We start from the raw sequence: 21,916 nt of genomic DNA, 5'->3' as shown, positions 1-21,916 counted from the left end.
ATATTTTTTAACTGAGATAGAAATTACTTAGAGTAAAATGTACATATCTAATCAAAAATTTTGATAAGTTGAGTTTGATATATTTGGAATTATGCATATAAGGGTTAAATCTACACCTTCAAAGCATAGAATATTTTCTTTTTTTTTTGCTTTTCCATTATGGTTTATTACAGGATATTAAATATAGTTTCCTAAGTGTAGGACCTTGCTGCTAAATAGTGCTGTTATGAACAGAGGGGTGCATGTATCTTTCTGAATTATAGTTTTGTCCAGATAAATGCCCAGGAGTGGGATTGCTGGATCATATGGCAGCTCTATTTTTAGTTTTTTGAAGAAATTCCATACTATTCTCTACAGTGGCTGTACCAGTTTACATTCCCACCAGCAGCATAGGAGGGTTCCCTTCTCTCCACACTCTTCTCCAGCATTTGTTATTTGTAGACTTTTTAATGATGGCCATTCTGACCGGTGTGAGGTGGTACCTCATTGTAGCTTTGATTTGCATTTCTCTAATAATTAGCGATGTAAAACAAACTTTTGGTGTACAGACAACATGGATGAAAATCAAAAACATGCCACATAAAATAAGCCAGACACAAGATACTACATGTTGTATAATTCCATTTATGTGAAATTCCGGAAATGGCAAATCTATAGAGACAGAGCAGACCAGTGGTTTCCTGGGGCTGGAGGAGTTAGCAAGAACAAACTGTAAATGGGTGAGATGTCATTTGGGGTGACAGAAACGTTCTAAAGCTGGTGTAGAGTAATGATTGCGCAACTCTATAAATTCACTAAAAAATCACTGAATTGTACTCTTACTGTGGGTGCATTTTACATATGTAAATTATATGTCCATAAAGCTGTTTAAAAAATTACAACAAAATGTTACTGGTCTAAGAATTATTAGAACTTTAAAAGAACCTGAACAGTACATCAACTATACCTCAATTTAAAAAAATATTAAATAAAATAAAAACCAGAAACATAAATTATAAAAGAAAAAGAAACTGAACATGTGACCCTAAAAAGACACCAGTGTGTCTTTAATATTAGTTTTTTTTAAATATCACAGATCAATGGGGAAGGGATGGACTAACAGTATACCAACTGGCTTAACGCTACTACTGGGAAGGGGGAAAAAGGGCGCCATCTCAAGCCCTACACAAAATAAATTCCAGATGACCTGAAGAGGTAAGAGGACAAACCAAAAGAAAGATATAGGTGAACACCAAGCTGATTTCAGGCTGGGGTAAATACATAAAGAACACTTAAAAATCCAGTAAAAAAACACAACTGATTAGAAATGGGCAAATGAAGCAAACCATTCACAGAAGAAATCTAAATAGTAACACCTGAAAAAATGTTCAACCTTAATAAGCAAATATCTGCCCATTAAAATTCCCTTTTTAAAATCTTATGGAGGTGGCCAAAGCTTTTTAACAGCCTTGTAAGACACTCTTACCCCAGCTGAAGGGGGAGTCAGGACAGCACCCTTCTGGATGCGAACTGTGGAAAACAAGCCCTGCTTTCGGACACTGCATCCCCGGGCTCCCTCTGAGTCACCCTTCCCAAGGAGGCCACCCAGGACAGACAGAGGAACAAGGCTCTCATCAGAGCTTTGTCAACCAGCAAACATCCAAAAATCACCATAACGTGGAATAATTAAATGATTTAGAGAACATACACAATAAATGCGACCATCTGTAACATTGCCAAAGAATAGATTACAAGGGGCCAACATGTATGTGATTTCATGCTCACTACTTCATACCAACATTTTCTGGAGGGGAGAGCTGTTTGGGCACCTGAAATGTGGCCCGTACGACTGAGGACATATGAGTGAGGACATTTACATTTTACTTAATTAAGTGAAAGTGGAAACAGTCATGTGTGGCTAGAGGCTACGGTACTGGACAGCGCAGCTCTAAAGCACCAACTTTCAGCCTCACCCCCTGCCCGTGTGCCGATCTCCTGCCCCATTTGATGCCTGGCTGGAGCGGGAGAGGATCACTGTGCCTGCAGTGGGTAGAGGCCACACCACACAGCACTGTGGGCCTCGACAGCCAGGAAATGAACTCTTACCTCCTCCTCTTCTTCTGAGCCACTCTCTTCGCTATCAGATCTCGGAGCTACTTCATACCTAAAAAAAAAAAAAAAAAAAAAAAAAAAAAAATCAGCATTTTAATATAAATCTCCCCAGAACCAGCATGATTCACTTTCCTTAGCAAATTGGCCTGTTTCCAAATGTAAGCAGGATCACCCCCAGCTGCCAGCTCCCCTGGAATGAGGCCGACTGTTGACTCAGGATCCTGGCTGCCTCTGGAACACGAAGCCCCACTCACCCCGGGTTCATTTCCAGCCAGGCCTCCAGCTGCCCTGCTTTGGGTGCGTCTGTGCCCGTGAGGATCTTCCCACTCTCCACGTGGATCACTTTCACCGGAAGGTCGCTCATTTGGCTGGTCTCATCCAGAGGCTGAAAAAGTCACACGTGTGACTTGAGGTTCTGTAGAGTCTATACCTTCGGTGCCCCACTAACCATGGCCAACTGGAGAAGTGCCCTCCCAACTCCACGTCCAGAAAACAGCACACCAATGTGACCAGTGGTTGTGGAGATGGGTTAGCTGCACATTAACCATTCAGTAAAAAAATATATATATAACCCATTGACGACAGTTGTTTCTTGGAAGGAACTGATATCCACGTTTTAATTTTCAAATAGGTAACATATAGTTCAAATTCAAGAGTATAGAGTGTGTACTCTCCCTCCCTATCCGCCTGCCCAACAGTTTCTCTTCACAGGCGCCCACCAGCATCATTTTCTCGTGTGTTCTCCCAGATCAATTCCACACATAAGGAACATGGACTTACGTACTCCTTCCTTTTTTACCCAAGTGACTACACTATTCCCATTTTTCTGGTCCTTGAGTTATTCAATTTATATTGTATTTGTAGACTGCAACAAGGGTCCTCATTCTTTTCTGTTAAACAGCTAACTAGAATATTTGAAAAATAAAACTTCCTTGTAGCAACAAATACGGAATTCCTCAATTTCCTGAGATATCAACTTGGGATGAAGTTTTCCCCTTCCTCAGCTCCTTCACATTTCTTGGTGAAAACCTTCAGGACGAGGATGAGGATGGAAACCTTTGTTTGCATCTACCAGGAACTTATACCTCCCACGCCTCCCTCCATCAACACTGACCCACAGCAGAGATTAGTCTCCATGCAGGTTAAAATCTCACCCTTAAAGTGGCCCACCATGAAGCGGAACAGAAACCCCACGCCCCACGAATGAGCTCTGCAGGCTGCCTCAATCAGTGACTTTCACCCCTGAGTCCTTCCTGAGAGCGGTTAATGGTGCTGATGCCGGGATGTCCCCACACCCAGAATCCTGACAGAACTGCTCTGGGGTGAGGCTTGGGCCTCTCTGGTTTTCAAAAGCTCCCCAGCTGATTCTGACGTTCAGCCAAGGCTGCGAACCACTGGGTGAGAACAAGGACAATCAGCAGCCATCATCAAGTGATGGTTCCCGTTACTAAACAGGATGAGCAGCTGCAGTGATTCCCCAACAGAATTCCCCGAGTCACGCTTTCCTGTGATGTGACTTCCCCCTTGAAAGCCACAAATGGCCGTGTGAAGGCTTAGCACTGTAGTAAAATGCCAGCCCACATTTCTCTTAAAAAATTCAACTTAACGTTTCAAATAAAATCATGCGAAATAAGAATATTATTTGAGTTAATCACTATAGTCATTCATTTCTGGGAATCAGGCCAACAGGAAAAAGCGTGCCATCTGCTACGGACTGGACTGTGTCCCCTCCAAAATTCATATGCCCAAGCCCCAGCTCTCCAATGTCACTGTATTTGGAGATGGGGCCCTTGGTGGGTAATTAGGGTTAAATTAGGTCATATGGGTGGGGCCCTCAGGATGGCATTAGTGCCCCTATAAGAAGAAACACCAGAGCTTGCTCTCTCTCCTCCCATGTGAGGACACAGCCAGAAGGCAGCAGTCTACAAGCCGGGAAGAGAGTACTCATCAGGAACCAACCTTGCTGCTCCTTGATCTCCAATTTCCAGCCTCCAGAACTACAAGAACGTATATTTCTGCCGTTTAAGCCATGCAGGCTACCAAAACAAAAACAAAAACAAGAACTAAAACAACAAAAGGGACTTCCCTGGAGGTCCAGTGGTTAAGACTCTGTGCTTCCACTGCAGGGGGTGCGGGTTCAATCCCCAGTCGGGGAATTAAGATCCCATGTGCCATGTGGTTAAAAAAAAAAAAAAAAAAGCCACACAGGCCATGGTGTTTTGTTATGGCAGCCCAGCTAAGAGAGCAAGGGGGCTCATTACAAGAACATGTGGGATAGAAAGAAAGGAAACAATGGAAATAGCCACCCATAGGGGAGGGGACATATGGTGGTCCATCAGAGCTGTTCAGTGCAGGATCTAACAGCTACAGATGGGAAGCAACTTAGATAGCTATCAATCTGAACGATGAAAGAGATCCTAGTACATCAATACAATAAAATGAAAGAACTAATTGCTTGATATGGAAAGTGGTCCAAGATACCTGCTACGCAGGAAAAGTCTTGCTATGTGTAGACTGACCCAAATGGTCCCAAAACAAAACAAAGAGAATATAAGCACAAAGGTTTCTGGAAAGATATAGAGAGAGACATCAACCAGGGATCAACGTGCATGCTTGTGAGAGAACAGGCACCATGGGGGCTTCTACTTTTCATGTTATCATTACATTTACGTTTCATGTTATCATTATCATTTTTTTCCTAGAAGTATTACATTTACAAGTCAGAGAAGCAAGCACTAGCCACCTCTCTAATACGGTGGCATTAGAAAGAGTCAGGTAAGTGTACATGAGCTAACTTGGAAAGACTCAGATACAATACCAGGCGGGGAAAAGAAAACCACCTGGAGACACAGGTACGGAAAAGGTCCCAGAGCAAACACACCGAAGGTTACTCAGGTTTCTCTCTGGGAAGGGGGACTGAGGAGGGGTTGGAGGAGGTGGTAAAGGCCACACCTTGCATTCACACCTCACTATGCAGCCTTCTTTCACACTAGTGTGTTAACCGAGAGGAGGCGGACAAGAGTGCCATGGAAAAGACTCAAAGACTCGTGTGTGGGGACAGCAACCCCTCTCTGAGTGGGCCTCACTGCACGGTTCTGACTTTTGGAACCAGGCTAGTATTTCACATCCTAAATAAAGAAATGAGAAGTAAATAAATAAAACCAACAAGCGTTGGGGGGAGCCTCACTAACGGGGGCACAAGGGGAGAACTAATCTTCTGAATGCAGTATCTGGAGCATGTACTTTCAACTTCAGACAAACACTGACCTCTAGCTAGGAGGTTTCTTTCTTTTTATTTTTTTATAAATTTATTTATTTAATTTATTTATTTTTGGCTGCATTGGGTCTTCGTTGCTGCATGCATGCCTTCTCTAGTTGCGGGGAGCAGGGGCTACTCCTCGTTGTGGTGCGCGGGCTTCTCACTATAGTGGCTTCTCTTGTTGTGGAGCATGGGCTCTAGGTGCACGAGCTTCAGTAGCTGTGGCATGTAGCCTCAGCAGTTGTGGCTCAAGGGCTCTAGAGCGCAGGCTCAGTAGTTGTGGTGTACAGGCTTAGTTGCTCCGCAGCATGTGGGATCTTCCCGGACCAGGGCTCGAACCCGTGTCCCCTGCACTGGCAGGCGGATTCTTAACCACTGTGCCACCAGGGAAGCCCCTAGCTACGAGGTTTCTTTTGCAGAGGGGTACATGTTAGCCATTCTGAATGTACTTCCTGCACAGTCTAGGACTGAGGAAATGAGGGCCTATCTCGTGGCAGACGGGGGTCAGGTTTTGGGCTATTATAACGTGGACAGGGAGAAGGAGAAAAAGAACCCCGTGGTACTGGATTAGAATTGGAAGTATCAGTGTGGCCTCAGTATTTTTAATACTACAATAACTAGTTAATATATATAACTAGCAAGGTGGATGTGTGAGCATACACACATCTGTTTCCTAGATCTGTCCACTGAGAGGGCCCAGAAGCAATGACAACTCAGTAGCAACGAACACATCTAGATCATGGTTTCCAAATATTCTTCTCTGATTAAAGGAATCAGGGCTCCTTGGAGAAATGACCGAGTCCAGGACTCGGGCAGAGAAAGCAGAAGATGAGCCTGGGCCATTTTCGTGTGCAAGGAAGTCAGAAACCCCTAAAAGAACGATGGGGACACATCAAAAGCAGGCAGGAGCCAATGTGAAGGGGTTCCTACTGGTCCAAAATGGAACAATTTGAGCATCAAAATACATAATAATAGTGCAGGATTAAACTAAGTAAATCCATTAAACTAAATAAGAATCCATGAGTTAGTACCAAGGGTTGCCAAACTATGAACAAGCCAAATAAAAAAGAAGGGAAGGCTTTTCCTTCCTGCAGAAAGTCAACTAATAAATGCAGAAGAAAAGACGAGGGAAAAAACATCACCATTTTGTAACCATTATGGCAAAAGCTGATACAGGCAAAGACAACAGATGATGAAACAGCCGATGAAAGTTTGAGGAATCACGTTATCTTTACATGTCTGAGTATCTCTGCACAAGGTACTTAATCTTTACAGCTGGAGACACCTTGGCGGCCACCAAAAGGTCAATATCACCAGTGGGGGAAGAAATCTACGCCACACACTCCTGATATGACGCACAGAGAAGGACCCGGCGTCATTTCAGGGTTTTCTGTTGCTGTGAAGGACACTGGAGGGTCAATTGTGAAACCTTAACAAGGGCTGTGAATTAGATCACGGTATTGCGTCAATGTTCATTTCCTGGTTTTGATCATTGTACAGTTGTGGAATAGAACAGCCTTGCTTTTAGGATGTACACACTGAAACACACAGAGGGGTAAAAAGCCCTCACGTGTGCATCTGACCCTCGAATGGTTTAGGAAAAAATAATGACACGTGAAAAGTGGGAATCTGGGTGAAGAGTACGCAGGAACTCTCTGCACTGTTCTTACACCTCTCCTGTGAGCCTGAAACTTTAAAGGGAAAACTGAGAAATAAATAACAGCACGTGCGTAGAAAAAGCTCTGGAAGGAAACGCACCCAGTAGTAAACAATATTCTCTCTGGGCAGTGGGAGCGAGGAAGGGTGGAGTGTGGCAGGGGACCTATGTGGATTTTTACCATTGTCATATACTTTTACAATTTCAAAGGGAAAAAAAAATTTTTTTAAGGTTGAAATAGACCTAACCTCTGGGGCTGGGCTGGCATTTCCACAGAAGAAACCCCTGGTTCCTCACCTCGCCATCAGGTCCGATTGCAGGTGTCTGTCCTTCAGCGTTTTCTGCCTTCTGGAAGGAAAGAGAGAGACAGTCACCCCCCGACCGGGGAGGCCGAGTCACACGCGCACACAGCCGCTCCAGTCCCACCGAGGGGCGCACCTTCTTTTTCTTCTTCTTCTTCTTCTCCTTGGCGACCTGGGCGGCCTTGTGCTGCCGCACCAGCTCCGTGAGGTTAGCCACGTACTCATCCGTCTGCTGCAGGAGGTAGGCCAGGCGCTTGTCCTTCTTCTGGTCGATGAGCTTGCGGTACCCTTCCTCGTCCTCGGCCTGCAGAAGCGTGCAGTTATGGCGCGTGCCCATGACACGCTCGTCCACCAGCACCCAGGGCGGGCAAACCAGACTCAAGAAGCCCGCGGGGCTGCAGTTAACCAGCAGCCGGACCCACATTTAGGGAGCACTGAGCTCACACCCGGGGCTGCGCTATATTCACACCTTTCACATAACTACTGACTCCGCTTCAGAACTTCCCCAGTTCCCACCCCGGGCCAGGCTCCTTGGGGACCTGCTGGACAGACATGGTCCTGCCAAGGGCCATTTAAAAGCTCTGTCCCCTATGTCCACAAACACACCCAAATCCCAACCCTTCTCTCCACCTTGTCCGAGCCACTGCTCTCCCACAGACCGTCTGCCCCGGCTTTCTGAGAACACATCGGATCATGTCACCCCCACCCCCACCGCCATCCCAGCTTACAGCATCCCTCGGCTCCCCATCATGGTTAGAATTAAATCCAAAGCCCTCCCCGTGGCCTGCAAGGCCCCGCGTGGCTGCCTCCGGGACTCCAACCTCACTCTGCCCCCACGCCACGCTGTTCCAGGGGCCACTGGCTGAGCCTCACACACGGCTTCTTCCCGCCTCGGGCCTTTGCCCTCAGCTCCTCTTTGCCGGGAGGTGCTTCCCCTGGATCTCCGCATTCATGGGTCACACCCACCCTGCCCATAACACCCAGTCAATCCCCACTCCCTGGCCCTGCTTTGTTCTCCTCAGTGCGCTTTTCACCACCCAAAACTATCTTGTCTGTCTCTCTTGGGCATCTGTCTCTCTAGGGCCAGCACGAGCCCCACCAAGGGCAGGGACTCTCCTTCGTACTAACGTGGCCCTGTCCACTCAGCAGTGCCTGTCAATATCGGCCCGGTCAGAGAACCCTCCACGAATAATACACGGTCAGACGGGAAGGGTGGGGTGGGAGGTCAGGCTCACACCATCGGCGGCTCCTCCACAAGGAGGGGTGCCACCTCCACCCTCCAGAGAGCACAGAGCAGCCAGTTAACCAGCTGAGGTCACGCGGTCACCGATGGTCAGTGAGTGGGCAAAGGTCTGGAGTCAGGTCTTTCGGACTCCCAAACCCAAGCCCTTTCTTTCTCTGTCCTGCCTCCAACTCTGAGCACCAAAATGCCCCGGCGTAACCCTGGGCGGCTGATCCGCCCGCATGCCTGCAACACCCAGCACCGCGTGAAGGGACCCGGGTCATGATGGCCAACTGTACCATGAGTCTCCGCATTCTCTCCTTCTCGATTCTTTCATTCTCCTTCTTCTGTTCCCGCTCAGTGTTGGCGTGGTATGTGGCCACCGCCTTCGTGAGTTTCTGGATTTTGCCTGTGACCGACCTGTGATATTCTTTGAAATCCTTGGCGTGCTGAAGAATGCTGTTGAGGTATTCCTGCAGGACGCACACAGAAGAGCAGACTGACTATGGGACAGGAGTTGCCGTGGTGTCACCCCAAGTGAGACGAAACTTTAAAGGGGGCCTGGTGAAAACCAAGGGGACGCAACCAAAACGATACCGAGTCACTGTCTGCCTACGAGGCCCAACATTCTCTGCGTGGACTGTGTGGTGAAAAGGGACCCCCCTCTCATGCACAGCAGACGGGGCAAATGCCCTGGCTGAGACAACCTGGCAGTGTCTACCACCCACTGCAAAATGCACCCGCCCTCCCACCAAATCATTCACTGCTAGCGATTTATTTTAAGGAAAATAGCAGATATTGGCCCAAAAACTCAAGGACAAGAATGCCTATCCCAGTGTTACTTTTAACACTGGAAAGCTGAGAGTACACTGCATGTCCCCAAACAGGGAAACAGTTTCATAAATCACGGGATGCTGGGCACACTGAGATGGACTACAACACATATGTTAAAATCATGCTTCAATAATACTTTAAACAGCTCAATGTGCATATATATATATATTTTTAAAGGCAGCTGTTTAACTTTTGATTACTATATGTATATAGACAAAAAAGGTCAGAATGATATACCAAGATATTAACAGTAGTTAACACTGAATATTGACTTCTCTGTTATTTTAAACTATGCCAGTAACAGACACTGTTTGGAGGCAAACTTTAGAAAACATAAATGAATGAACAAACAGAATCACCCCAAATCCTACTTGAGTAGAGATTCTGGTCTCCTTGACGGATCTTGTATCAACCTCAGTCAGATCACTGACTGAGGACCCTCCATGGTTTAGGATCCTCCGTGGCTCCCACCTCACTCACAGCACAAGCCCAAGTCATCCTCCCGGCCCACAGGGTCCTGCACGCTCTGCCCATCACCTCCCCATTCTCACCTCCTCCCACCCTCCCCCTTGCTCACCCCACTCTGACTATACTGGGTCATTGTTTTTCACAGAACACTGGGGCATACTCCCCTCTGTCTGCAAAGAGCCTCGTCCACACGTCGGTGTAGCTCCTCCCTCGGGGCTCTGCTCAGACCTCACATCCTCAGGGAGACCGTCCCTGAGTCGACCGTCCTATATAAAGGGCTCCTCCATCACTCCCTATTCCCGCTTCATGTCTCCTTACACCCTATTAACTCCCAACGTGTTATACGTGCGTTTGATTACGACCCACCTTTCCGTACTGTTTGGTTTTTGTCCACTGAAGTATTCTTAGTGCCTAGGATACTCTTATAATGAACAGAAAAGAGACTCGGACATCGTGTTGAGAGGAAAACCAAGACTCGACAGTGCAGAGCTGACGACTCAGGCACACGGTCAAGCCTGTGGCCGCGGGGACACACCTGGTGCTTCTGCCGGCGCTTGCGCTCCTGCTCTATCTTCTGTTGCTTCTCCAGCTTCTCAGTGATGCGGGCCTCGCGCAGGGACTGCCGCTTACTGCGCTTGTAGGCCTTGGCGTTGAGGGCCGTCTCGAGGGCCGTGTCCCTCCTCATGCACACCACCACCTCCTGCCGCAGCTTCGGGAAGGAAGAGGAGAAACTGGCGACGGGCACAACTTGGTAACATCCATGCAACACGCGCACCTCCATATCGCAAGCCAGGCAGCAAGGAGGACCCGTGAGCATAAACGCGTGCGTGGGGAGAACCCGTGGTGGGTGCCCGTGGGCGGGGCACGCACAGGGTAGGAAACAGCTGCTTCCGGACAACCAGCAGACAGCCCTATGCTCAGGCCTTCAGGTCTCCAGCTTTGCCCTCCCTCAACCACAAACAAACTTCCTTATTGGTCGTTCAAAAGTAAAGGACCCTTAGAAATTAGACCCATCTAGGGACTTCCCTGGCGGTCCAGTGGCCAAGACTCTGCGCTCCCTATGCAGGGGACACGGGTTTGATCCCTGGTCGGGGAACTAAGACCCCACATGCTGCACAGCATGGCCAAATAAAATAAAATTAAAAAAAAAAAAGAAAGAAATAGACCCATCTAAGTACACTGCTTCAAGCTAGCCACTGCCACCTTAGGGAAGGCCCACACTTATTCATCCCAATGTCCCTCCACTGGGCAGGACATGGAAAGGAAGGGAGACAGTGAGCCAACAAGTGTGCTTAGGCACTGCGACTTTGGTTTTGTAAGATTTTTTTGATGTGGATCATTTTTAAAGTCTTTATTGAATTTGTTACAATACTGCTTCTGCTTTTTAAGTTTCCGTTTTTTGGCCGAGAGGCATGTGGGATCTTAGCTCCCTGACCAGAGATCGAACCTGCACTCCCTGCATTGTAAGGCGAAGTCTTAACCACTGGACCACTAGGGAAGTCCTGGCACAGCGGCTTTAATGGTCAGGGTACATTTAGTAACTGCCCAGTGAGCGGCTCTTTAATCTAAGCACCAAGGCTGGCAGAAAGAGTCTCCTCCGAAAGCAAAGGCCTGCGCCTGCGCCCACCTGCCTCTGGAAGTTCAGCAGCCTCAGGGCCTTGAGCTCAATGGTTGCTTTGGTTCGCAAATCCCCGGCCAGGGACCCGGGAAGGTTTTCAAGTTCCTGAATTCGGTGTGCGATGCGAGCCTGCAGCCTAGGGCACAAAGACAAAAAAAAGACAGGTGATGAGAGGTGTCACCTGTTTACAAGGAACCCATCTGTTCCCTTTCTTTGAAGGTGGAGCCTCAGAAGTATCCATCCCTCAAGGGAAGCCGATATGAATCATAAGACAAGAGATGGCTGAGAAAAGGATGCCCCACAACACAGACTACATACAGGAGGGCAGCCACAGAAGTCTCGGGAGCCACAGCAAACTGGAAACCTGAGAGGGCGCAGCTGGTTTCTGGCATCTCAGCAGTGGGAGCCAGCCTCTGGAGTCAGGCGGGCCAGGGTCTCCATCCCAGTCCTGGGAATCTACTTAGCCCATGAGCCTCAGCGTCCTCAGCTATGAAGTGGGGAGACCCCTCAGAGCAACCCTACAGGCTTGGTCTGAAGTTCAAATGGGATAATCTCCTTACTCAGTCTTTCACACACTTATTGAGCACCTATTGTGTGCCAGGGACCATTCCAGGTGAAGGGATTCAGCACTAAACAAGACTAACAAGGCTGTTTGTTGCTCTCATGGAGCTCACAGCATTATCAGGATGACAGGCCATAAAGGAGTTAAAAAATTAAGTATCTATGGTAATTCCGGAGAAGGACTTGGAGGAGGGTCCTGGAGGGGAGGGGTCGCGGGGGGGGGCAGGGCTTCTATAAGGTGGGGACCTTGGCAATAAAGCTTAAATAACTACAAAGAGTCATGCAGAGCATGTGCAAAGTCCCTGGGGCAGGAACAAGTCTAACCTGTTCAACAGAAAGAGGAACCGGGACAGTCGGGTAGATGAGGACAGAGCACTGGGCAGGGGCTACAGAGAAAAGGGTTACTCAATGGATAATGGGAAGCCAGTTTTAACCCAGGAAAAGATCTAATATAAATTAACTGTAAAAAGAGAATTCAAACTGCTGTGTGGGAAACACTGCACAGGGAAGGATGGGAGCAGGGAGGCCAGGGAGGAGGTGTAGACCAGATGGCAGGGTGAACAGCATTGGGGGGAAAGGAGCTGAGAGAGTTCACCAGACACCGAGGATGAGGGAGTACAAGCGAGGGTCAAGGAGCCGAAGGGTCCATGGTCCATTCAGCTGCTGCATGAGAACAGAGAGAGAAGGGAAAACTGGGGGGCATAAGGCCATCTGGACAGGCCGTCTTTAAGCCGTCCAGATGGAGCAGGCGGGGAGGCGCCTGGGTACAGGGGCTGGAGCTCCAGGGCATGTCACAGCTGGAGATGCACTCCGGAGACAGTCACTGGCACAGATTTACTGATGCAGCTGGGGATTTACGGTGAACAAGGCACAGCCCCCTCCCCTAAGGGAGCTGACATTTACCAAGGGAGGCCAGCCCTGAACAGGTTATAAATGCAGTGGAGAAACAGGGGAGCACGAGGTGCTCAGGGAATGAGTCTCAGGCGCCCCCAGCAGTGTGGGACAGGGTGATACAGACCTACTGTGCACCAGGCATTTCACACAGCGCCCGGCGCTCAGGAGGCCTTGGCAAAGCGACCAACAACTACTTATGTTTGAGGAACATCCACCGCAAAGCTTGCCAGGTGGCTTTTTGAGTGCGGATGAGCCAAAAGTTGGATAATACACTTGTGTTGGAGAGGTGAAACAGCACTTTCACTCCAACACATACAATCTCCATGGAGGGCAGTTTTGCAGAACTGATGAAATTTCCACGTGCACGTAAATCCCCTGCACCTGAACTATGCCGTGTTCACAAATTTATTCTGACATAAATGCACACATGTGAAGAGAAATATGCAAGTGTAGTTACTACGGCATCGTTTTACCGAAAGATTAGAGACCACCTAAACGTCCCTCCGGGTAAGACACTGGCTAAATAAGTCACAGTAGAGCCACCAGGCAGAATGTGTCCAGAAAAAAGAAGAGCTTATTTTGTACAAATAGGGGATGATCCCTAAGATATTTTGCGAAGGGAGGAACAGTGCACATGTCAGGTACCATTTGGGGACCACACAGCCACTTGTACCCATCTGCCTGTATACATACTCGATTTCTCTGGAAGGATACACACTGACCCAGAGAACTGGGAGGCTGGGGACAGAGGCAGGAGGGTGATCTCTGGCTGCATACCCCATAGGCCTTTAGAAGTGTGAACCACAACAACGCGTGACCTGGGGGGGGCGGGGGGGGGGGCGGCAGCACCCTCACCTGTACTCCCGCTCCTGCAGGATCTCTACGGGGTCCAGGCCCCGCGGCTTCTGGATGGGGGTGATGCGGCTCTGCTTCTGGTGCAGCGGCACCATGGGGGCGGGCTGGGCCGGCTGCCCTGGCGACTGTGTCTGGGGCGGCATCACGGGGGAGGCAGCAGGAGGGACGGCGGGGGGCGCAGGCGAGGGGCGACCCGTTGGCTGCGGGGGGATGAGCTTCTGAGGTGTGCTTGTGGGGGCAGCAGCATTCGCCATGGGTCCTGGGGGGAGTCAAGAAGCAGGGCACAGCGTTGCGTTCCGAGTCCATTCCAGGTGAAGATGACAAGCCTGCTGGGCGTTTACTGCCCTGGGGTCTAACTCATCCCCAAGGCTGACAAGGCCTGGGCAGCTCCCTGTAACCCCCACCTCTCACTGCCACACCACTCCTCGCCCATGGGGCGCGCTTCCTCTTCCTCCTCCAGATCTCAGCCTGCAGGCCCCTTCCCCAAAGCCCCCTACTGGTCCAAGTGCCGGGTCTGGGTGTGATCTTGCTATGCTGTGGCCTCACAGGAGCAGCAGTTGCCTGCCTTTCATCCACCCTAGCTCCAACGGAATCCTATTTAAGCGATTAGCCCTTCAATGACCATCACTGAACTTCAGGGCCCGTGAGGATGGGGAATGAGTCCATTTTATCCACTGCTTTGACCTAACAGATGTGACCTTCAAATAAGTACTAACTACATTTTACACAAAACACAGGGGAGACAGAACCCCGAGCTGCCCTGACATCCTGCCTGCCTCTCTCTGACCGGGCTCATCTCAGGGTCTGCATGATACAAACTTGACATGGGAGTCAGGGCACACACGTGTCACCAGAACAGAGGGAACTTACCTTCAGGCCAGGGCTTGGGAGGCCCTCCAGGGGGCTGGCCGGGCATCCCGGGGGGCACACCTGAGGGTCCTGGAGGGGGCATGTTGGGCCCTCCCATACCTGCACGCAGGGAGAAACGGACAAGAGGATAAAACGCGTCCTGTGTTTCTCCCTGCACCTGCCTCCCTGGGCAGCCCTGGCTCCAGGGGACACACTCAACAACAAGCCCCTCACTGTGGGCACCAGGGGAGAAAGGGGGCAGCTGGAGAAACAACATTTATCACGACAGCAACCCTGCTGTCGGGGAAGCTGATGGGCGGCAGAGTCCAGATCTGCCCAACACTGATGCCCACACTCCTGTCAGTTTGCTCTGAGACCCCTCCCTACCCTGAGGGCCATGGGCCTTACCGTGAGGCCTGCTGTAATTTGGAGGTGCTGGTCCAGGACCGGGGCCGGGCCCGGGCCCGGGACCAGGTCCTGTTGCGGACACAGAGGGTGGAGGTAGTGTTGGCATCTGCTGCTGCATCCCGGGCATCGGCCGCTTCCCCTGCACCGCCATCTGCAGGTGGTCAGGGAGGGGCTGCCCCCGGGCCAGCATCTTGTAGGCCATGATCTGAGCTCTGAGCTGGTGCAGCTGGTTCTGGTTAAAGGGGGTCGGGCCCCGGTTCTGCTGCCCCAAAGCCTGGGGGTCAGCACCATCCAGCGGGGCGCCTCCAGGCCCGGACGACATCTGCGGGCCTGAGGCCGGGCCGCTGGCTGGAACCGGACTGGAGGCGTGCTCGGAGCCACCCAGGGGCGAGGGGTAACCTGCGGGGAAACGTGGATCCGAGCGGTCACTCGGCAGCACATGTCCAGTAATTTTTAAGGCAGAGACGGGAACCCTTGCCTGCTTACACTGGCCCCTACCCTGAGATTTCGTTCTCGTGATTACACGGACCCCTACCCTGAGATTTCGTTCTCGTGATTACACGGGCCTCTACCCTGAGGTTTCGTTCTCATGATTCAAACAAGAGGCACCCAGAGGGCACACGCTCGCAGCTTGGTTGGCAGCCTGCACAGCTGGTTTGGTTCGGCCCATCTTTCAGTAACCTGCCAACGATTAAAGCTGAGATGTCACACAGATCCGGGCTTTCTCTGGGCCTGCCCCCCTGCCCCTCGGCTTGGCCAGGCCCACTCCTCTCACTTCCGTTACCTGCGGAGCCCCTGAGCTTCCCACCCCGTGACAGGAAGCCATGTACCCCATCACTTCTCAAACCTCCCTGTTCAGAAAAGTACCTGTAGGGCTTGTTAAAGCTGAGCCCCGGCCCCCTCCTGAGATTCTGACTCAGCAGGTCTGGAGCAGGGCAGAGCCCAGGAGTCTGCAATTCTTCTTCTTTTTTTATTTTTCGGCTGTGCCATGCGGCTTGCGGGATCTTAGTTCCCCGACCAGGGATCGAACCCAGCGCCCTGGCAGTGGAAGCACCAAGTCCTAACCACTGGACCGTCAGGGAAATCCCAGGAGTCTGCATTGGGTGGCACCAGAGCGGCTATCCCGAGGAGCCCATCCTGCCCAGGGCTTGTCTAACACCCAGCGCTGAACACAGTTCTGTCCCACCAGTATCCGCTCTCCTGGGGCTGCTATAAGAAAAGATGCCCTGAACAGGGCACCAGACAAGCCCAAGCTAAACAGCCCTCTGTGGCAGGGTCTCCCATGAGGCTCAACTGCCCTAGGTCCTCTGAATCCATGCATGGGTGATCCAATTAGGAAAATGACCTCGGGACTTCCAGAGGGCAACAAACATGAAGAAAGAAAAGAAAGGAAACCATACCTTGGGAGTGCTGGTCCATGGGACTTGGCGGGGGCCCCATCCCGGCGTGGCCCCCCGACCGCATCCCCATCCCCTTCATCTGGTTGTAGCGGGGGTCGTCCGACATGCCCTTCTCGTGCATGGACTCCATTGGCTACGAGAGTGGACAACAGGGCAGGATCAGCAAGGCGGGAAGGGAAGAGGCTGCACAGAAAGGCGCTGAATGAGAGGACTTCAATGTCACTAACAATGCCCATCCAAAGTCGCCATGGCATTTACTGAACCACCAACATGACCAAGTGGCTTAGGTCCAAGACATGGGCCTAACATCTACTTGGGTGTCAAGGCAGGTGCATGAAATAATGCCACCCAGGGAACCTGCAGATTGGTGGTCTAGAGGCAAGGGGACAGCTGGACTAGGACATCAGGGAGAGGGTGAGGACACAGTTTCAGACAGCCAAAATCTCACAAGGAAAGGACACACATAGCTCCCAGTCAGGAGCAGTTTTAGCTGGGATACCAAGCTCCCTGTTTATCGTCACAAGATGACCTTGTGACCACAAGTCTTTGGATGGGGGACCCTCTTGCCTGGGAGACTGTAAATCAGAGAGACGGGCAGTAACTCCTGCCCATGAAGTATGGTAACAGTATGTCAAATGTCCTCACTGATCCGAGATTGGCCTCCCACCTGCTAGCTGGGAGGGAGGCTGTCTGCAGCATCGTTCTGCCCCTCCGCGGAGGCTCGATCAGATCCTGGTGGGACAGAAACACACATTTTCCCTCCTGATGCTCAGCACTGAGCACTCCCCCTACGGAATGGCTGGGAAAGGGGACATTTTCCGAGACCCTTCCAGGCCCTCTGTGGGCCCAGTTAATGCAAACATCCAGCTCTCCGGTCTAATAGCTGGCCCAGCAAAGTCAGCTACAGCTCAGTGTGTGCCGTGAGAGGAGGACGAGAGGGTACCGGGCTAGGAGCACGAGGGCCAGCTTCACAAGCAGAAGAAGCAGGGGGCCCTCGGGATGCTGAGCAGAACCCTGGGTGGGGCCCACCCTCTGCTCCTTCTTCCCTGGGCTGGTGGAGCTGACTGATGGGCTCGCCTCCCCCAGAGCAGGAGCTCTGTGCAGGCAGGTGAAGGGCACCACTGGACCTCAGCTCCTAGGCCAGACACATGGCAGGCATCTGACAAACATGGGTCAAGTGTCCAGGAGGAAGAAACAAGATGGTCAGAGAGGGAAAAGGAGATGGTGCTAGAGGAGAAGCTGGCCTCAGTCAGCGTGTGTGCGGGGGGTGGGGGGATGGGGGGAGATCACCAACAGCTTCCCAAAAGGGAAGTGACAAGACAGATACTGTATCGAAGTTGACAGAAATATATGGGGGATGGGGAGGGCAGGGAGGGGAAGGGGTCACTGCACTGTGTGGGAGGTCAGCGATGTGACACATGCCTGAGGGGTTGGGAGGGCCGGAGGGGTGAGGTGGCTCTGCCACCAACTCACTGAGTGACCATCTCTCTGAGACCTTACTTCCTCGTCTGCAAAATGGGCAAAATACTATCCATAAGAGGGTATTTCCTCATTTCCTTCAACCACCGCCCAGGAATGCAAAGAGAGAGGGCAACCATTTGTGTTAAAAGAGGTTTTTTCCATCTCACTGGCAAAAGCACCACTGATCAACTCAGGTACGTGGTGAAGACAATGGCACCCGAGTACAGGATCAAGTGGGGACAAAGGGCACCTGCTGCTATGCTCTGTGAGTTACCCGGGTGAGCCGAGCAGCCTGAGTGGGGGAAACCATGGGCTGTAAGCCATCTTTTAGGATTTGGACATTCTTAATTCACTACTAAAACGACGGGTGTGAGAGACACAGGGTGGGGTGGCTGCTGGCCCACAGTGGAGGCCAGGGTGTGCTGCTGCTCCCCTCCCGTCTCTGATCGTGCGGACCCAGCTGGTGGGGCAGCAGGCCCAGGGCTCCCTACCTTGTGCATCTGGTGCATGTTGTCCTGAGGGTACCCTCCAGGCCCCTGGGTCGGGATGGGGTGTCCTGCTGAGGGAGGCCCTGGGCTGGGCCCCATCATGCTGTGGGCGGAGCCGGGTGAGGGACCTGGGCTAGGGCCCAACATGGCTCCAGGGGAGGGGCCCGGGCCCGGGGAAGGGCCTGGCCGAGGAGTTCCGCCCAGGGGTGGGTCTGGAGTGGACATCTTCACGGGAGCTGCGGATAGTGGTCTCCTGCTGGAAGAAAGTCCCAGTCAGCGTGGGGGTCACAGCCATCGGCTGGGTGGGTCAGGGCAGGTCAAGGACGATCACACACAGTCATGTCAGAGCACCCATCTGACAGGGAGCTGGTGCCTTGGACGGGCACCCCCAGTGCCCCAGTCCTTTCTCCTCCATTCCTCTCCGAGGAGGTGATACATCAGGCACCCAAAATCAGATCAAAGTCCCCCGAGGAAGGGGTGGGACTCAGGAGGTGGGGACACCAGGTGATACTGCCTCACTTCCCCTGGTATCTTTCTGATTACAACAGAGAGGACGTCTCAGGGCAGTGCTGACACACCCTTCACATCACTCCAACACTTGCTCATCTTCCTATTTAAGAAAAAAGAAGAACGTGACTAAGGCTCAAAGCCTTTGCTGGCAACAGCATCTGACGGGACCTTCGTTAATTCAACTAAAACACATATTCATAGCAAGTAATGCTGGTTTCCACTTAAGGCAGTGAGACCAAGTTTCCTTTAAAATACATGAATTTAAGTTTTAAAAGTAGGCTCTTTTAAAGAGAAATATTACAGGACTAATGGCACTCTGATACGTCAAATACTTCAAAAGTGATATTCAAGTGCTGTAAACTAAAAATTGAGGCCCGGAACTATGACCCCGAGCCTCCACAAGATCCAGAACTCAGGTAACAAAATATCCAATGACGTTGGCAAGTTATGACTGCTACGATTGGTCTGTGAGCTGATACATTTTATAAGTGCTCCCTACAGTAAGGGTTCAGTTTTCAGGGAACCCTCAATCTGTCATGACTGTCAGGAGTAATACATTCTCAGTGCTGAAATCTGGAAAACATAAAAAGAATACAGAAACTTAAAATTACCCACCGTCCTACCAGACACAGAGGTGAAGTGCTTGCTGGCCCTGCAGAGATCAAGAAGCAGCCCTGCCCTCCTTACCCCTCCCGCCCAGCAGGGTGGGGTGAGGGGGTACGTGTGGGGAGAGAGGGCTGCAGCTCCCCAGAGACCCCCAGAGCTGTGGCGATGGAGCCCTCTCAGGATGGACAGCTGACTGGTGCTCCCGCTGGGACCCGGCCACACTCCAGAGTGCTTCTCCTTCGAGGCTATTCCACACACAGACACTCGCTCTACAGAATTACTCAGCACATTCTAGGCCAGCTTTCTCTTCAGAGAATCATACCTATAACCCTTTTCATCATTTAACAGTCTTCAAGACACAAATTCTAGCAGTTCCATCAAGTTCCCTGGTCCTGATGCATCCTGAGTTATTTAAAAGCCCCTCTTTTTTTTTTTTTTAAACTGGAGTATAGATGATTTACAATGTCGTGTTACTTGCTGCTGTACAGCAAAGTGAATCAGTTGTACATATACATATACCCACTGTTTTTTAGATTTTTTTCCCATATAGGCCATTATAGAGTACTGAGTAGAGTTCCCTGTGCTCTAAAGTAGGTCCTTATTAATTATCAAAAGCCCCTCTCCTGTTGGCATGCCACAAATCTACTTTTGTTTCTCTGGACTTTTTGGTTTGGGGAATGAATCTTTTTGCCCATAAGCTCTACTGGGCTCTCCTGATTCTAAGACTAAATCTTGAAAAAGTACAGGAACATTTTTAATTCTCTTGATTAAAAAAAAAAAAAAAGTCTTCGTTTGAAAGGTGGGGGTATATCTTCCTGGATAACAGATCAAAAGCCCGAACTTCTTCAGTCCAGTTTCATGACTAAATAACTGGAATAGAGAGGGTCAGAAATCTTGGCAGAGCCAGGACCAGCAGCTGTCACCCCTGCCTGCTGGTGAACACGCCTGACCGTATGAGAAAACACTCCTCCATCCTCCCGGCATCCCTGATCTCCTCCAAAGCTCAAGAAGCCTCAGTGCTGGACCTTAAATACACCTAACAGGAGTGCTGGAGAACTGACATGTGCTCACAATCCCTTCCACATAAATCCAAAACCCAACACGCTCAAGGAAAAAAATCAAACTGAAAAAAAAAATAAATTCGAGACAAATTCATTTGGAAGCAAAACCTGACCTGATTCAAAAAGACCTGTACTCAGAAAATTCTAAAACTCTGATGAAAGAAACTGAAGAAACACAAACAGATGGAAAGTTACACGGTGTTCATGGATTGGAAGAATCAGTGTTGTTAAAATGACCAAATTACCCAAGGCAATCTACAGATTCAGTGTAATCCCTATCAAGATACCCACGGCATTTTTTACAGAACTAGAACAAATAATTCTAAAATTTGTAGGGAAACACAAAAGACCCTGAATTACCAAAGCAATCCTGAGAAAGAAGAACAGGGCTGGAGGTATCATGCTCCCTGACTTCAGACTATACTACTAAGCCAGAGTAATCAAACGAGTATGGCACTGGCACAGAAACAGACACAGATCAATGGAACAGAATAGAGAGCCCAGAAATAAATCCACACATTTATGGTCAATTAATCTACAACAAAGGAGACAAGAATATATGCAGAAAAGACACATGCACCCAAATGTTCATAGCAGTATTATTTACAGTAGCCAAGATATGGAAGCAACCTAAGTATCCAGCCACAGATGAATGGATAAAGATGTGGTATGTGTGTATCTATATACATAGATATATACAATAGAATATTACTCAGCCATATACAATAGAATATTATATATACAATAGAATATTACTCAGCCATAATAAAAGAATGAAATATTGCCATTTGCAACATGGATGGACCTGAAGGGTATAATGCTTAGTCAAATACGTCAGAGAAAGACAAATACTCTGTTGTCACTTATATATGGAATCTAAAAATAAAACAAATGAATATAACAAAACAGAAACAGACTCACAGATATAGAGAACTAATGGTGACCAGTGGGGAGACAGGAGAGGGAGGGGCAAAATGGCAGTAGAGGATGAGGAGGTACAAACTACTATGTATAAAATGAATACTCTATAAGGATATATTGTACAGCATAGGGAATACAGCCAATATTTTATGATAACTTTAAATGGAGTATAATGTACAAAAACGTTTGAATCACATCGCACATCTGAAACTAATATAATATTGTAAATCAACTATACCTCAATTAAAAAAAGAAATTTGACCTGATTCAGCTCCATGTGAATATTCACACATTCTGTCGCACAAACAGGATGCTGTTTGCCCTGCCACGTGACAGCGGTCTGTGCCCTGTATCTCGTTTGCTAAAATGCTGATTCTAGAGTTGGAAACCTCTGGTCCAGGGGTTTGTCTACAGGGTGGATGCACCAGCAGTCACACTTCCCAAGTGGGCA

At 49.8% G+C, this 21,916-nt stretch overlaps 1 protein-coding gene across 10 annotated transcripts in view; it reads right to left on the bottom strand.

Moving 5' to 3' along the window:
• SMARCA4 (SWI/SNF related BAF chromatin remodeling complex subunit ATPase 4) overlaps window positions 1-21,916 on the bottom strand; it is an 87,003-nt gene that overhangs the window by 53,412 nt on the left and 11,675 nt on the right. For 7 of the 10 annotated variants that reach the window (XM_060007769.1, XM_060007766.1, XM_060007768.1 and 4 more), the window contains exons 2-13: window positions 18,371-18,623; window positions 16,419-16,551; window positions 15,019-15,417; window positions 14,632-14,730; window positions 13,762-14,020; window positions 11,461-11,587; window positions 10,369-10,542; window positions 8,831-9,004; window positions 7,446-7,613; window positions 7,305-7,355; window positions 2,346-2,476; window positions 2,086-2,143 (exon numbers count right to left, since the gene is read on the bottom strand). In XM_060007769.1, coding sequence (XP_059863752.1) covers window positions 2,086-2,143; window positions 2,346-2,476; window positions 7,305-7,355; window positions 7,446-7,613; window positions 8,831-9,004; window positions 10,369-10,542; window positions 11,461-11,587; window positions 13,762-14,020; window positions 14,632-14,730; window positions 15,019-15,417; window positions 16,419-16,551; window positions 18,371-18,592 — 1,995 coding nt within the window. In that variant the 5' untranslated portion in view covers window positions 18,593-18,623. Of the gene's footprint in view, window positions 1-2,085; window positions 2,144-2,345; window positions 2,477-7,304; window positions 7,356-7,445; window positions 7,614-8,830; window positions 9,005-10,368; window positions 10,543-11,460; window positions 11,588-13,761; window positions 14,021-14,631; window positions 14,731-15,018; window positions 15,418-16,418; window positions 16,552-17,085; window positions 17,120-18,370; window positions 18,624-21,916 lie in introns of those variants that run through there. The other 3 variants (XM_060007767.1, XM_060007774.1, XM_060007775.1) reach the window with 3 other exon arrangements.

Source organism: Delphinus delphis, chromosome 3, assembly GCF_949987515.2.
Source record: "Delphinus delphis chromosome 3, mDelDel1.2, whole genome shotgun sequence".
Lineage (NCBI taxonomy): Eukaryota > Metazoa > Chordata > Mammalia > Artiodactyla > Delphinidae > Delphinus > Delphinus delphis.
The sequence above is the reverse complement of the archived record's forward strand: the minus strand, read 5'-3'. Positions and strand labels throughout refer to the sequence as shown.